This window comes from Mastigoproctus giganteus, chromosome 9 (assembly GCF_048544385.1).
Source record: "Mastigoproctus giganteus isolate SK-2022 chromosome 9, ASM4854438v1, whole genome shotgun sequence".
In the NCBI taxonomy this organism is placed as follows: domain Eukaryota; kingdom Metazoa; phylum Arthropoda; class Arachnida; order Uropygi; family Thelyphonidae; genus Mastigoproctus; species Mastigoproctus giganteus.
The window spans coordinates 100,493,718-100,511,373 of NC_143583.1; the positions used below are offsets into that span (position 1 = coordinate 100,493,718).

The window sequence follows — 17,656 nt, forward strand, 5'->3', positions numbered from 1 at the left end:
GTAACCCTTGCCAGAGATCAGCAACTCGTACCCATTGTGCTCGTACTGGAATCGTACTCACTCTTTCCATACAGTGTGGAAGAATAGCCATCATGGTCAGTACTAGTTTTGAGGGCCTGAAAGGTATAAGAACAGTGTCCAATGGTGTCACACGTTGAAAGGTCCCAACTGGGTGATCATCTGCTTATTTTTGGCTGCTTTTTGGATTCCAGAACGAGATTAAATGCTGAATGCTTGTTAGTATATGAAAAACTGGAAGAGTATCTCCCATGGTCATTGTGGATTTGTTTATTGTCAAAAGCACTTGCTGTTATTCATCTGTACTGGCCATTGAAATGAAGAGGCGTTAACAATCGGATTAAAAAAAAAACTACCAGGAAAGTCTCTCTAAATTTGAAATTTAGCAACACGGTTTAAAAAATATACGAAATTTCCAGGTAATGTACCACGACCAGAAAAATTGCTGTAATTTGTTTTCCAAGTGCTCTCAGATCGTCAGCGGAAAAGTCATCACAGTTCATTTAGATGTAGAGGGCATTCTCTAATCTGGAAGAAAAATAAAATTATAATTCAATCAACATAATGCTTACCATCTGAGTAATAAACTTGCAAAGTTCAATTTTTATGGCTATTTGATTCTGAATGACGTTGCTGAATACAATGACGTAATCTAAGTTGCATGATTCCCTAGTTTAGATCGCCATGTCTGTTTAAAATTTCGAGACTAAAATACCATCTTACTTCTCTGTCTTTTATAACGCATAGAACGTTACATCTTTCAAGGAAATGTAGACGTGTGAATTTATATTTTCAGTAAGGAAAATAATTGTTTAAGAGTTTTTTTGTTTTCCGAAGAAATAGTTGTAACACGGCTGTTACAAGCTAACGGACTTTATTCGCAAGCCTTTCATGGCTACATTGATTCAAAATAATCTCCGATCGCTTGTCAACTTGTTCTCAAGCATTCCAGAGCTGTCTTATACCAACGGCAGCCTGGTTTTACGGGAGCAGCGAAAGGGCAATCTACAGTTTGTAGTATATGTGGTGTTTTCCAAAAGGATGCACAAGGATTTCCCGTTACCACCATTACAGGGATGCTTTCAAGGCGTGAGTCACATGGCGTCTTGCTTAAATATTAAGCTTGTTGTTCAAGCTTATTGGCATTATCTTCAGGAAATGCAGTGATTTTGACCTATCCAAAGAAACGAGTGGAAATAAGCAGCATTTATTGTTGACGGAGAGGACATGGGAGGCATCATTTTATGGCGTTGTACATAACATAAAGCCTAAGTTTCATACATCGCCTTTCCGAGTGCTGAGCATGTTTCATAAACAAAGCTCTTGCAGGACGTATTTATACTTCTTCGTTCAGCGAAACCACTCTTTTCCATTTACAAATGCTTACGAAATTGAGTTGGGTAATTAAAAACGGTGGACTATTTAACATTTTAAATTGTTAGATAGTAGAGGTCTACCTCCACCCGATAGAAGCCGTAACCTGGCGGGGAAACCTAAGCTACTTTTAGGTGGCTAGCTGGGGCTAAGTGACCGATAAAAGGTATTTTTAAATTTAATGTTAATTTTAAGTGTTTCACAATTCCTTAACGCCACTTCCTTGAGGGAACGTTATTACTGAAGTAGAGAGAATATGAATGTCCCTGAAAGGACGCGAACTGAGAACTTATCGCTTACTTTAAGTCTAATTCAGTCTTTGAACGTTGTTTGGTGTGATTAAGATTTTTAAATAGTAGTCTGCCTATGACAACCCAAACTGTAGCTTTGGTTACCACGGGCAAGCGATGACGTATTTAGTGATAACCTACCCATGGTAACTAAATGACATGTCTAGTGGGCTCATTCAACTGTGCATTTGACATTGAGTGTTCTCTTATGTGTAAATTTTGGTGTGACAGATATCGGTAGGGTATTGTTATACCTCTTCATTTTACACTATGAAATAGTATTGCACACATTTCAGTGAAATAGTAAGTCTTTTTAGAATGGCTGTGAAAAGGAACCCCACTTAAACCTTTATATATATATATATATATATATATTTTTTTTTTTTTTTTTTTCTTCCCAAAATTAACTTCATTTTATTGAATTGCCTATCCCATAATTCCTTTATTACGCAGTTCTGTTTCGAGTAATTTAGTTACCTCGTTAGTGGTGACGATGTCACTTAAAAAACTTATGCAAGTTAATTTAACACCATGTAGTATGCTTAACAAAAATCTGTTTAATCTGAACTATGTTGCGGGATTAATGATCAAATATTCTTCAGATTGCAGAGTTACATGTGATCACAGTCAAGTTTAGCCACTTCGGAGTGGTATACCTAAACAATCACTGGATGTAGATAACTGCAATTTAGTATTAATTTATATTTCACTGTTCCAAGGTCCTTTCACTGTGTGTGCTTAATGCGTTTTCCTTCGGTATCCAGGAAAAGAAAATAATTTATGCGTTTTCTTCAAGGAATAGATCAATAAAAATGAAGTTTACTATGTAGTGACTTTAGATTCAAGTAGTAGTTTTCGCAATTGTGCATGGTTGATATCTCAAAGAAGATTAAAGCGAGCCTCGTCTACTCATACGATATTTCCGAACCACTGAATATCAGTCATTCCAGTAACGGTAGAGAATTGCACACGCTTTGTTTTTATTTTATTATTATTATTTTTTAAATTCGTGAGCTCTATAGTCTGGATATACGAAACGACCAGAGTGACGTGTAGCACTTTTCACACTATCGAGGTTGAAAGTCCACTTCCAGTTCTATTGGTGGCTTTTTCATTTGAGGCATGGTGGATCTCGGAGACTGCGTCCCTGACACTTTAAGCCTCCCACTGCTGAAACTACCATAGCTGCACAGTGTTGCTTCAAATTTCCTTACGGGATCATGTACAGATTGCGCTAACTTAGTCAGGAATGAATCCCATGCAGGCGACATTTTCTGAATGCTGCTGTGGCATTTGCTCCCATGGATATCGTGGGAGCAAGCAACCATGTTCTTCAAAAGTAAGGTACTGTATTTATATCCTGCTTCGCATACAGTGATCTGCATGAAACATAACAATTATGCAATAATGCATGATTCCAGTAGCTAGCATACGAAATTTCCAAAACTGCAACCAGCGGTTTTTGAGATATTCACTCGATGGCCAAGTTTTTCTTTATAATCGCCTGCATCATGCAATGCAAGCACAATCGTATAGATACTCCCATTACTTGTGTATACCTGTAACCCACTTTTTGCGATATCTTTTAAATACTAGCACTTCCAAAACTTAGATTATCTGTACATCTAAGTTTTGGAAGTGCTGGAAGTTTTGGAAGCCATTTACAATTATCAGCATTAAAAGTATTGCTGATAATTGTAAATGGCTCACGAGGACAAGTATACTAATAAAGAATTTTTCTTCCGTCGAAGATTAGTTTAATTAACAGTAGATTATTTATTTGGATTTTTTGAACGGAGAAGAGGCTTTCAAACCAAAAAAAGGAAGCAGCAGTAATTGCCTCTATATACACAGTTTTCATCGCAATCTTAGTACTCAAAGCTGATATACAAAATTATTGCACATTTTTTAATCCTTGTTGAATTCAAAATATTACTAGTTGTTTCATACCTTACTATTAAATTGTAGAGACTAGAAAGAATCCATATTACGAATTGTTTACCACTCAATGGAAGGCTCTGATTTATTTTCATTTATTTATTTATTTTCAGTGTTTTATACGTATTTGTTCTAAGATTACTGTGGTCATCAGTGTAAGGAATTATTACGATATCTACTTTGAGTAAACAAAGAATTTTCTACTACTTCGCATTGCTTTTATATTTTGAAAGTGACTATTTCATAAGTATTAAAATCAATCGCATCTGTTAATGCTGGACATAGAGTTGAGAGCCAGGATAGGTTCTAATCTGTGTATTTTGAGCAAAACATCTTCACCCGGACCATTTCCTGCAAACCTGGTTTGGGCGACTACTGCAAAAAAATACTCCAACGGAATATTCTTAAGTGAGGCAGTTTCACTCCTCGGTAGAACCGCCTGACAAATTCCAATAAATCTACTTATTTCTAAATAGGACAAAGTTGGCACATACTAAAATGAAGGTGAAGAATATTGTTTTTCACATGGCGATGAAAAATTTTTTTCCATGTTTATTTGACTCAGTGAGCAGCGGTGGGCCAAGGTGTTTTGTCGCCCAACGCGAGATGCTGAATAACAAATAGATTTTATCTGTAAAAGTAGGACGTTCTTCGGAAAGATATTCCTTTCAACTTTGTGTGTATGTGAAATCGCAGGCCTTTTGGACATTTTGTCTCTACTAAATTTCATAATTATTGTGTATAAGTACTTAGTTTTTTGCATTTTCATTGTGCCCATCCCATAACTCTCATTCATTCTTTCCACTCACCTTTGCTCCATTGGTTGTTAGAGCCGTTAGTGTTTAGAACTGGAGGTTGCAGCTCTCAGGATTTGTTATTATTTTACTGACAAGTCAGTGAATGCATGTGATGATGTTGATTATTTTGTTTTAAACTTATTTTTCTCCTTTATTTTACTTTTAGGCTGGCTTTTTTCAAAAAAAAGCTGTCTGGAATGAACCACTGAATATCAATTAAACTGTTTGAATAACAGTTTAACAGAAAGCCTCATACCTTCTAAGCACAACTTTATTTTGTTTGCCTTTTCTTGAATATCAAAAATCCACAGCTTCCCCACGTACTGTGATAGATCTGTAAAACTTAACTTTTAGGCACGGTGTAATCGCTACTGCTCATGCTCGATATGGTCATAGTAAAATTATCAGAAAAGCCTAATTTGAAGAATATCCGTATTTAAACTGCCTTTTAAGAACAATCACTTGGAATTTTGAAATGCTTTGCTTGTGATAAAAGACGATTTTTCATCCCTGTCCCCCCAACCCTCGCACTCAAATAATTTCGTTATACTTTGCTTTATTATGAAATTTCTATGACCAACAAGTTTTTCAGACATTTTTCGAACTGTTATAGTATTTGTCTCCAGTTCGGCACCAACATAAGATGACATTTATATGATAGAGTGAATACTTCCAGTACTTTACTTATGGGAAAACCAATGCGGAAATTATGACAGTTAATGCAACATGAACTACGTTTGAACGGAATGAAGCTGTTAAATTCAAATAATAACAGTGTCAATACCATTTAAGGAACTACTTTCTTTTTCTGGTTAAGACTCATATTATTAACTAGTAAAGTGGTTATATATTAAAGTTCAATCTGTAAATTCTAAGTTGGCTTTTATGACCAAGTACAAACGATTCTTATTTTCTGATTTCGCAATCCTAATTATTCACAGGGTTCCATGTGTACAGCATCTTTCTTACCTTCTCAGAACACACCAGACCATTGTGGAATTCAAACTTTCTTCGTTATTCAAGGCGAAACAGGCTGGTCAAGGCTCATCCATCGGAGTATTCATCTCAGTCTATACAGCTGGCCATGAACATTTAAAAAAGACCAAACAGGTGGAGGTGCAGTTTTTCGACAACTCAGAAGTAACCTGATAACTTTGATTGCACTGCGTGCCTGGACTGACTTTGCCCTCTACTATAACAACCAGCCATATCACCCAAATGTCTAAGTCAACTACTGGACGTGATCAGGTGTCTATATTCTGTACGAAAGCTGCAAGTTTCGTCTACCTAGACTTCCTAAGTAACCAGTATCACTGGTTAGGAAGTCTAAGTTTCGCTATCCTTGACATGCAAACAGATCACAAAAAATTATCTCCTGGAACACAGCGACTTTCGCTCGGTTGCACTTATCGTTGTGTTTCTAAAAACTCTTGGAAGGGTATCTCTGAAGATATTCTATCAAATCTCCTATGTAATCATCTCTTCAATAAACTACAGAGTCAAAGGCCCATCTGCCTTCACCTCCCTGGATACTTCAGGTTAATAGTGCCTAGAACAACAGTTCAGTGAAAATCCGTTCTAGGACTTTGGTTTCAAGAATCATTTACGACATACTAAAGAAACGATTTCTTCCTTTTTTCAACAATGAAACAGTCATTAAGAATACACAGGGACATGGCAATAGTACACACGTTTGAGGTCATCGTGGTTCGAATCCGCATGAGATCAAAGTATGGTTAATGATAATTTAATTGTTAAAATGTAGTAGTACCGGAGTTTAAACAGAACATTTTTTTTCCAGCCATGTTATTTTTTCTTAGCAGTACATATCCCCTTCTCTATCATTCATCCATATTTTCTTTCTTATGCTGATGATATCGTTTTACTGGTGCCAGCCTCCCTTTAACATCTGGGTTAGCCTTACTATTCAGTTACCATTCAATTATCATTTTTTAATTTTAACTTCGATCTGCCTGTTTCATTAATTTTGTTAGAATTAAATAATTATGGCGTTAGAAAAATTTGATAACTAAGTGCAGTGGAGTCTATAAAATTCGAGGTAAGGGATGCCAGAGCCAACTCGGATTATGCAAAATGATAAAAATAATTTTATTTATTAAAATGAGAAAATTATGCCAACGAAGAGAATTTATGTAATTAATGAAAAAGCATCGCGAAACATACAAAATTTGTTTCTAATTTTCTTCAACTGGTATTTAAACACTTTTTAATGAAAAGTTAATTCACATATTTGTCTTGATATTTACGCAAGTCCATGAAGTTATATTACATAGGTATAGTTTCGTTATGTGTTAAGGATAAACTAATGAAGTAAGCAAGGAGTAGTCTCACGAGGAGCGGGTGTATCCGGGTGCAAGACAGAACAGTGCTGACCATAAGGTGAATATCTGGGGAATGGGACTTCTTCTAGGCTTGGGCCTGGGTATTATACTATACTCAGCCAGTTACATCCCTGGTGAAGAGATAATTATTATAGGTCTAATAATTTTCTTTGTGTAATAAATTTTTATAAACCTATACTTGAATGAGTTTGGCCATAATCGTATGCTGTCAATATGGTTAGAAACTACTTTTCTACACCACTACAATAAGACAGGCGTCTCTTTGTCCTCTGTTTTTATTTAACAACAAAATAACTTACAGCACACGAAAAAAAATTCTCTATATTACATCTCTCCTTCTTTTAGTTCGTTTGCCAAAATGGAAAGGCAGTTATTTCTTGTGAAGATAGTGCAAGATAACTCTAAGGCTCAATTTACATTGTTTCAAAAACGAACTGCCTAGGAGAAAAGATATAATCCGATTTTTTTTTAATGGTTAAATGATTTTATTTATTTTTTTTTTTTTTGCAGAGAGAGAAAGAGTGTTAGAGAGATTCTTAATATCTGTAAATATATCTGGAATTATTTATCCCACTCGTATATATCTAGATAAAGAAGCCGGGCGATACCGGGAGCTGCCATTTGAAATGATGCAAGTATTACGCACAGAACAGCAACAGTACAGCAGAACCACTGAAAATCTTGTCCATAAAGTCCTCTGCCATACTGCCACTATGTGCTGAGGTGAGAATTTGTACAAAGACCTACAGGTTATAGAAATGCATATATTTCTATGTATGTTAAAACTGCGGCGCCATCATTTATCCTCTTTAGGAAAATAATTGGTAAATATACGCGTGTCTGTTTGTGTAAATGTGTATGCGTGTATATTCAAGATATTAACATTATATATGTTATTGTATTATGACAAGTAAAATACTTTGATATAATTGGTTTCTTACATCAAGATTCAGAAAATACATAAATAAGAACTGTACGAAACAAATAACTATTTAATGCCAAATAAAATATAATGCAATAAACCTTACGGAAATTTCTTAATTTAAATGTTTGGTAGATTCAACTTACGTATTCATGCTATTTTACTATTAAATTAGTAGCAGAATAACTGCTTTAACTACAGCTTTATTTACAGTACATAGTTTCGTATTGCTTGACACGACAGTAAAAAAACTGCTTTAGGCCTCGCGAAAGTTACACAGCGCCCTCTACTGGATTAAACTTTTGAGAATATTTAAAACATTATGAATATATTGTATGTATGTATATATTTGTTATGCCGTAAATGCCAAAAAGAATATGCTTTTATTTTTATTATTTGTTTGTAATTTAAGCAAACAGCTGTTATTTCAAAGGAATAACTAAAATATGCAAGCTAGCACTGGCAAAGGAAAAACGTTTTAATAAAAAAAGCGTACTTATACATTCTGCGATTTAAAATTATTATTTATATTTTGCATAGACTACTATCTTGTAAGAAACGCTAATAAAACGCATTTTTTGCTATTTATGGAAGTGTTAAGCTAGTATATCTTTGCTTAATTGGTTGCCGTAGCTTTTTATTATTATTATTATTTATTATTATTATTATTTTGCTTCGTCTGACATTTCTGAGCGATGTTTGAGGAGACACGATGATATCTTGGCTGGGCGAATAAGGAATCCGAGTTTGTACAAATGTTCTAGAATATATGAGATGTTTATTGATAACTGCATTCTTGTTCTACCCGTAATATGGCTACCCACGTATATAATGACCTCTGTTGTCTCCAGGAAAGTTCATCTCAGGTCGCTTTTCCTTTGTGGAGCTCAATTATCTTATCCTGATCAACGTACTGAAATATATGCGGTGCGTCCAATAAGATTCCTATCGTTCCAGCTGTCGTAACTGCAAAGAATATATACAGTTCCAGCCTATCTATTACCATGGCAACGTATTTCCAATCTTCTCGAATCTGAAAAAGAAAGAAATAAGGAATTATAAAAGGTTTTTTTCTCTCATTGTACAGTTACACTTTCTAAGGCCCGTTGTTTATTTTGCAGTTCCGAACTACGGAAATGAAAAACATATTCATTACCATCTTTGATATCATGTCGTGTTCGTAAATATTCATGAATTTTTTTTTATTATTTAGCTGTTCTACATTAACATATTTCAGGATACATTAAATGTAGGATATTACAAGCTAGAGAGAGAAAAGCAGTGTCGTTTGAAAATGGAACTATAGTTCAGGCCTGTAATATATCTTTGGGTTTTTAATTTAGTTAAATTCAACATCAAGTTTACAAATGAATAAAGAATTAATACCAATAAAATCTTTAACGATCTTAACAGATTTTGGAGTAAATAGAGCTCATGTAAAAGTTAAAATAATAAACGGATTGAGGATAAACATATGAAAGTTTTTATAAAAAAAGATTGATAAACATGGTTACCATTAAACTTGAAATTTTTTCCAAGTTTTGGTAACTTAGAGAAAGAGAATAAGTAAATTTGAATGCTTTATTTACGAGTTAAAATACGCTTATTCAAAGAAAAATTAAACCATTTCGCTTCATATCGGCTAAAACGTTCAAAAATATGAATTCCTTCAAATTGTGTCGTGAATCCGAAAGCTGTAAATGACGTTTGATATTTTAATTAAAGGTTATAAACTAGTCTTTTGTTATTCGCCGAAGGGTAATTTTTCTTAGCCTATAGAAATGATAGGAACGAAATTATTTCTTCATTTAAGCATTTGTAATTAAAGCCCAGTGAAATGTACTTAATGGGAAAATCCTAAGAGTCTTAAACTCGTCCCTACATCAATTAACATCTATAATTAAAGGATTATACTAATTTCTACATATATATTTATATTACCTCCTAGCCTTTCAACATGCTGAAGACTTCATTAAGATCTTGTTTGCAACTCGTGTATCTGCATAATTTTCTCGAATCATATTATATAATTAACTATCGCATTTTTTTTTCTGCAGAAAGATAAATTCGAATATTGGTATATAAAGCAATTTCAAAGTCAGTTGAAAGTAATATTATTAAAATCGAAAAGATGTTTCATTTAGTAATATGTTTAGTGCACCATAAACACTGATAGAGAACCATATCTTTCTTTCAAAAATAATTGCCACCTTGGAATAACTGAATTTTACTCTTACATTCTGTAACTCGCTTGACAGGAAATTACATTGTGTTTTGGGACAGTATTGCGCTGGGGGTATGAATAGGCAATTTATAAAATTAAAAGAAGAAAATAAGAATTAAAACTGGCGTTGTTAATGTTTATTGGAACTTTAGGAAGGAGGAGGAGCATTATCCTTCATCTCCACGTTACTCAATATGGATGGAGTTCATATCTCTCTCTCTCTCTCTCTCTCTCTCTCTCTCTCTCTCTCTGAAATCTCTAATTCATGTCAGTGGCCCAGAGAGATTCCTAGAATCTCTCTGGCCTTCAAAGAAAAGGAAGAGGCTCTAACGCAGTAGTAAACTGGATTGCTATTTGTGCAAATGCCGTGAATTTTATCTCATCTCCTGGAAAGAAACCTTTCAAAACTTAGGTTCATCGAATTCCTCCAATTATCTCGTAGTTCAATTGCTGTTTAATTGAGAAACTTTCAGGAATTATTTACTTCTTTGCTTAATATCACTCCATGCATAAAATATAATATGCGCATTTTCATGATTATTTTGAAATACATATATACTCATGTTCTAGTTTCAAGCATGAAACTAATCGAGGATTAAAGTCTGCTGCCAGTCCTCATGGTACAAACTATTTCATGGTGATGTATTAGGATTACTAGGAGCAAAAACAGTTGCACATATACTTGCATTGTATAATAATACTAGAAGTATAATGAATAAATATGAGAATTTGAAGTATTGGTTAAGTCATTAAATGTGGACATTGTAGGAATATCAGAAACGTGGTGCAACCCAATTACATGAGATGCACAATTTGAATATGGAGAATATTTTTATAGAAAGAAAAGAAACATAAAACCTGCCATATTAGGGCCAGCCGATAATTACCTGATTTACCCGTGTGTATTATATCTGTAAATTGCGTGTGTTCTGTGGTGTCGAAATGCTTATTTTTGCTGGACGAAAAACTAGTTTTTGGGGGAAGGCGAACTATGCCACCTTCAGTCTTGAGACTGATTAACTTAGCCACTCAGTGGAAAAACCTACGGGATTCAAAACCTGACTTTTTTTCGCCCAGTGTGGTTATAATTACTGACCTCTCCACACCGGCTTTTTCCACCCAGTGTGGTTATAATTACTGAACTCTCCACACCGGCTTTTTCCACTCTGTGTGGGGAGGAAGGCAATTATAACCACTGTGCGAGTGTGAAGACTTACAGAAAGAACAGGAGGGAGGGAGTAATTATGCTATTGATTAAGAGGCACATACTCTAAAGCAGGGTTCCTAGATGACAGTAATGGCCAGCGTCTTGTTGAAACAGTTTGGTGTAAAATAAGCGCTGGAAAAACAAAAATGAATGTTGCGGAATCTATTATAGGCCAAATGAGTGTGGCGAGTTAAATGAAGAGCTATACAGAGAAATGTAACAGGCCAATAATTCAGAATGCTTCATAATGTGAGATTTCAACTTTCCAGATATTAACTAGAACTTTTGAACTGGTCACTTGCACAATAGCAGAACTGATTTATTGGATTATTATTTTTTTTTACACCAGGATGTTAAAGAGGTAACAAATGAAAGCAAAACTGTTGATCTGATTATCAGAAGTGACACATTATGCATTAGGAATCTCCAAATAAAGGGACCACTAGGTGGCATTGATCGTAGCTTATTGATGTGGGTTTTACTTAAAGATGTAATTACTGTCAGTGGTTAAAGGAAGGAATTTTGCTTTCATGTAAGTAATTACAATGGTCTTAGACAGTCCAATTCTTTTGTGTGGGATCAACTGATATTGTTACAAAATGCAATTTCTAAATGGGAAGCATTCTGGGAAATAATCATAGAAGCTACCAAGCTTTTCATAGCAACTAAGACATAATGTTAAAGGTTAAGACGTAAACTGATGACCTGATGATACCAATGACAGGGAAGTAAAATGCACGGGGTTATTATAAATTACCAAGGGAAAGAGAGAAACTTACATTAAGTATAAACTAGCATAATAAAGTTATTTGATGAAGACATGTGAAGTTTAATGTCACAGTTTGCAGAATATATTGAGGTTGGCAGGGCGGTTAATGACAGCAATCAGGTGTGATTCTGCAACAAGAGATTCTGAAAAATTAGCCAAATGCTCTGAGAAGTGACAATTAAAGTTTAATATTTAAAAATGCAAGGTACTGCAGTTTTCAATATTAAAGGGAGCAGTAATCTCTGAATAGAGTAACAATTGGGTGGTACCACATTCAAGGTTCATTGGATTCTGTCAACGATATACAAGAATTCCGTCAGCAGGGACAAGATGATTGTCCCATTCTATAAAACAATGGGTAGGCCTCATCTTGAGCACTGCTTACAGGTCTGGAAGCTTCAATTGAGGAAGAATATGGATCTTTTGGAACAGGTGCAGGAAACAGCAATAACAAGATTAGTCAGGGACGTGAAAGGGTACCTTTACCAAGAATGACTTCAGTTCTGAAAACTGCAGTATCTGGGCTGTAGGCACCTACGAGGAGATTTGGTTGAAGTGTTTAAGGGCTTAAATGGACTGTGTAAATTAAATGCGGATAGCATCTTAACTGCTCCTGCGACACATACAATGGGAAATCTTTTTAAACTGAAAGAGGATCGTTGTGGTGATTAATTGTCGGAACAATAATCAATCATTAACAATTAATCGGGGTGATTAATTGTTGGAACAAACGATGAATAAGTTCATACTATCCATCTGATAGTATGAACTTATTCATGGGTGCTATTTCATTTTGATCCGGTTTGAATACATTTTAAGGAAGCATTAGACAAACTGTTAAAGGGAATGAACAGAGGGGGTGAGTAGTGTGTGTGTGTTTTTTTTTTTTTTTGATGCTGTATACAGTAAGCTTGCATTATTTTCCACTACTAATACATTGTCAAGGAGCTGGATATATTCTTTGAAAAATTAGCCAAATGCTCTGAGAAGTGACAATTAAGGTGTCATTCATCTGTTATGTATATCGTTCTCCCAACTCCAATAATCACTTGAACTCTGACTTTCTCTCTCCGAAATTCGACTAACTTCAGTCCAAATTTCGTGGCAGTAAGGTAATTTTCTTTGGAGATATTAACGTTCACAACCTCTGGCTGCCTTCAGTTTTTCTAGTTACACGGACCCAGCTGGCGAGATACTGAGGCTTTTGCAATAACCAATGACGTCGCATAGCTTGTACCAGACAACTAATAACCATACCCAACGTTCTCGATCATTTTCTCACAAAAAAAAAAAAAAAAAAAAACCGCCTTCAAGAGTACATGGTTGGGATGAGTGGTCCTCTAGGCTCTTCAGTTCACAACCGGGTGATGGTTTCTTCTCCAGTGGAATCTTTTTCTCATGCTATTCTCAGCTTCGTGTTTGTTTGGCAGTTCAAGAATGCGAAATGGGATAACCTGTGAGATTTCTATTTTTTTTCTTGGTTGAATTAATGTTTAAAATCTCCTGATGTCAATGTTTGTCCTGATGGGATCAGTGAAATTATTCTTTTAGGGATGAAATCCTTTATTCCACACTCCACCTCAAAATCTCGTCCTTTATTCTGAACCGTGGTTTTACAATAAATGTGCTAGGAATGTTGCATATCGCAAATGATGCGCATCGAAATCAAGCATGCTTTCTGCCTACAGTAAAAGTCAACAATTGTCAAACAGTAATTAATCAATCGAAACTAATCTCGACAAGGCTAAGAGTAGAACACTTGCTTCTTATCGAAACAGTAGTAGAGCATTATCGTCTCTTTCCACAGCTATTGGCCGCAACCGTTGCCCATCTATACTCCCACCTCTGTTAAAACCTGATCGTTCTGTTGCCTCAGCTAAAGATAAAGCCGAATTACTCGCATCATACTTTCCCGCCCCTACCTCTTGTAATCACGATCTTGGTAAACCGCTCCTACAATTCACTCAATACTTCTTGTAGTCTTCCATCAAAATTATGTCAGAATCTTGAATAAAGTTGATGACAAGAAAGCTCTAAGTCCTGATGGCATTTCTCTGTGCAATCGAACTTGCTCCAGTTCTGTGTCGCTATTTCACACTCTTATTCCACTAGTGTTTTTCTTTCTTTCTTAGGAATGTACTTATATCGAACCAGTCCCTAAAAAGGGTGACAATTTCTCCATTACCTACTCTTACCTAGGTAATGGAGAAATCTGTCAACCACCAACTCTTTAACTCGAAACATTACATCTGATTAATGATTTATTGGATTGTGTTACCCATCTGTGGACATTCTATTGGAAAAGTTTGGTAAAACTTAAGAACCTTGTCTTGGCACATAATAGTCATTGCTGCTAAAGCGCCAGTAAAATCATATAACCAAACCAATCTGTAGATACTACCATGGGCACTGTTCATTTGAACTGATATTCTGTAATTCCCCACTCTCTTCCAAACTAGTCCTAACATGTACTGCAACGAGTCGGCATCTATTTACTATCCAACTTCAAACTCACAGAATCGCTTCCATTTTTTTTTTCTGGAATAATCTTCCTTGATATGTATTTCCTGAAAATTATAATCTACAAACGTTCTAGTGTAATGTCAACAAGTAGCTTTAGTCTTCTCAACCTACAACCCATGCGCAGTACTAATTACTATAGGTTCTGATACCTCTCATGTTTGGGAGTTTCATAAAAAAGGGACTTTCCATCTTATTTTACCTTTTTTAAAATGTTTAGTTATATAAACTGTCTATCAACCACCCGTTCGCTTGACTTGAGTTAAAACTCAGGAATAAATCCTAAAAATTCCAGAATTCTGGAACTTGCTAATCCAATTCGAACAGCTTGAAATTACTGCATTCGATGATAGTAATCCACCGTTTGTACTAGAATTTAATTTTTATATTCACACCTAACAGGAACAGTTCTGATTTTACAACGTGTGAAACACATTTTAAAATTAAAGAATACATTATAATATTAAAAAAATATAATAATAAATATGAACACGGCAAAAAATAAGATGTTCGGTAATTTAGTGTAAAATTAGGCGATTTTCGTGTATTTGTGTTTAAGAAAATATTTTGTTATTTACTTTTGGAAAGGTACCTTTTTAAGAATTTCTTCGAAATAAAATACGAAATTTTACATCTCCCAAAGATTAGGCTGGAGAGAGTCCAATGTGCAGCTATAGTTAATGTAACGCCGAGTGTCACTAAATTATTGGTCAGGAGACTGCCGTTCCGTGCACGTCGAAAAATCTCTTCATATCCAGGGAGCTATTTTACGGTTTTCTTATTGCCTTTTTTATGTTACTTGTGATCTTTCTTAAGTTGCTCTATGGTGTGCTGCAAGAAACAGTTAGCTATTCGATACCGCGCATAATGTCTCCAAAGTGTTAATAATCCGGTTTCATTTTGTGTGTGGGGAATTGACTTCGAAAGTCCCCAAAGTGTTTAGTCCATTGATTAAGAAGATGCATGTTATCTACTGTAATATCTCTGACGCGTCACTCGATTTTGCAATCAGAATTAAATTATCTTGCTGGAGACCTGAATTTATCAAAAATCAGGCCGAGCTCGTATGTTCCAGATTGGATTGTTTGGAACCTTCAAGCAAAAACATGCCAGAGTTAAGGCCACTGCTAATTACCCCGGAAATGGTAGAACAAAAATTATGACGATGCTGTTAAAGAAATGCTAATGTCTTTACAATGCTCTGCAATACTTCCTTAGAGATACATTTCATACGTTCGCATTTAATTTTTTTCTTCCCCTCAGATACGGTATATACAAATCCATGTTGATCACTGACATCAGACGTCAGTGATGAACATGGCTGGTTTTTTTGTTTTGTTTTTATATCAGAATAACTAAGACTATGAACGTGTATATTATGTCTGTAAACTGTGTGTATTCTACTGTCTGTTAGTTTGCTTGCTTTTCTGAATGTAAAACCTAATTTTCAGTTTCTTTTTTTTTACCCAAGAAGAATGGGTGAACTTCAGTTTTTGAATCAGAGTTCACCACTCCTTAAAACGTGGGATTTGGGCTCCTGAAAACTTAAGTTGTGAAATTTTCACTAAGTTTAGTCTTGTTAGTTTGCTTTGCTGAATGAAAAACATCGTATCCAGATTTTTCATTCAGCAAAGCAAACCGGAGGTGGGGGGGAACGTGCAACTTTCGCCTGGGATAGATCAACTGGACTATGTTGCGGGGAAGGGAATCTATAAACTCTATCCATCCTGTCGGAATTCGAACCCATGCGTTCTCCACACATAATATGAAGGAGAATGATCAGTGTGGTAGATTGGTTTCATCAAGAGATGAAAAATGAGATATGGAAATAACGCTATCAGAGAACGTAGAGTCAAATATTCTGATGGACTGTTGTTGGATGCTAATTAGAGAAGCTCTAGATGTCAGTTATAACTGACTTTTAGAGCTTCAGTTCTGCAAATTGTACCTGAAGACAGGGTACCCGTGAGATCTGATTGAGATGTTTAAGGCTTTGAATGGATTGAGAAAGCTCAATGGTTATGGTATTCTTTCTCTTGATAAGACCACATCCATGAGGGGTTGTAAATTCAAATTGAGGATAGATGGTTGCAGGTCGGATGTGCGGAAATTCTCAGCCAGAGGGTGGTTTAATTATTGGAACAAACGCCCATGTGGCGTTGTTGGAGGTAGGCAGTTTGAATAAATTCAAGGAAGAACTAGATAAACTGCTAGAAGCGATGGACAGGTGAAATGGGAAGTGGTTTTTTTTTTTTTTTTTTTGTTGACTGATGCTGTTTATAAGCTTGCTTTCTTGCATCTTTAGCCGCCACTACTACTGTTAAAAATTAGGCAAAAATGAAAATTTGAGCAATTTCATTTTTTAATTTTATTAATTACAATATTATGTTATATTCTTACATAAACCTTTCCTTTTTTCCTTGAAAATGGTGATCTGTACAAAAATTACGTTAATGCTGTAGACTGGAATTAACTACATTACAAGTTTCAGTTATTCCGGTTATTAACATCCCTGTAGGAAACAGAAATGGCACGTTTCCTAAAAGAAAGCTGTAGACAGCGCACGCCTTCGGTTTAACGAGATTGGTGTAGCATGTTGACTCAGTAATCGTGAGCTGGAAAATAATGGTCGAATTCCTGCATTTCAGTTATACCAAGTGACTATCTGTTATTACGACATTATTATGCATAACAGTGTTCAGCATTTAAGTAACAGTAATGTAATTCTAGATTAACTCATAAAAAAGGGTGGCAACAGACTAAAAGTAGCTGTTAATGACGTATGGGGTAATTATGCAATCTCTCTATTTAATTGGCAAGTTAAATGAATTTTACAGGTAGGGACAAACAGGTGATATATTTCGTTATATATGAAGTCTAATTAGCGCACATATTTGATTCAAAAAAAATCTATAGAGACCACTTCAGGAACGATATGGACCTGCTCGCAAGGGCTGCCACGAAAAGAGAAATGAGATTGGTTAATGGCATAAGGGAGTTCTGTTATTGGGAGAGCCCAGTTTTGTAAATTTCAATGTCTGGAAACCAGATATCTATAGGGGAACCTAATCGAGTATTTAATACTTGACTATAGGGGTGACCAAACTTCAACTTCTGTGAGGTTCACCGTTTTATCTGTGACCAGCGTGTCATTATCTAAATATAATTGGAGACTGAGTAAACGCATAATACGGTAGGCAGTTCTCAGGATTAGGGAGTTTTTACTACTCACCG

General features: G+C 35.3%; 1 protein-coding gene across 1 annotated transcript in view; it reads right to left on the bottom strand.

Moving 5' to 3' along the window:
* Positions 1–8,309: 8,309 nt before the first annotated feature.
* The window catches only part of LOC150080593 (acetylcholine receptor subunit beta-like 1), a 186,028-nt gene continuing 176,681 nt past the window's right edge, over positions 8,310–17,656 (bottom strand). Inside the window, exon 6 of the mRNA XM_090381681.1 lies at positions 8,310–8,735. Within this exon, the coding sequence (XP_090237807.1) occupies positions 8,565–8,735 (171 nt within the window). The 3' untranslated portion in view covers positions 8,310–8,564. The remainder of the gene's footprint in view (positions 8,736–17,656) is intronic.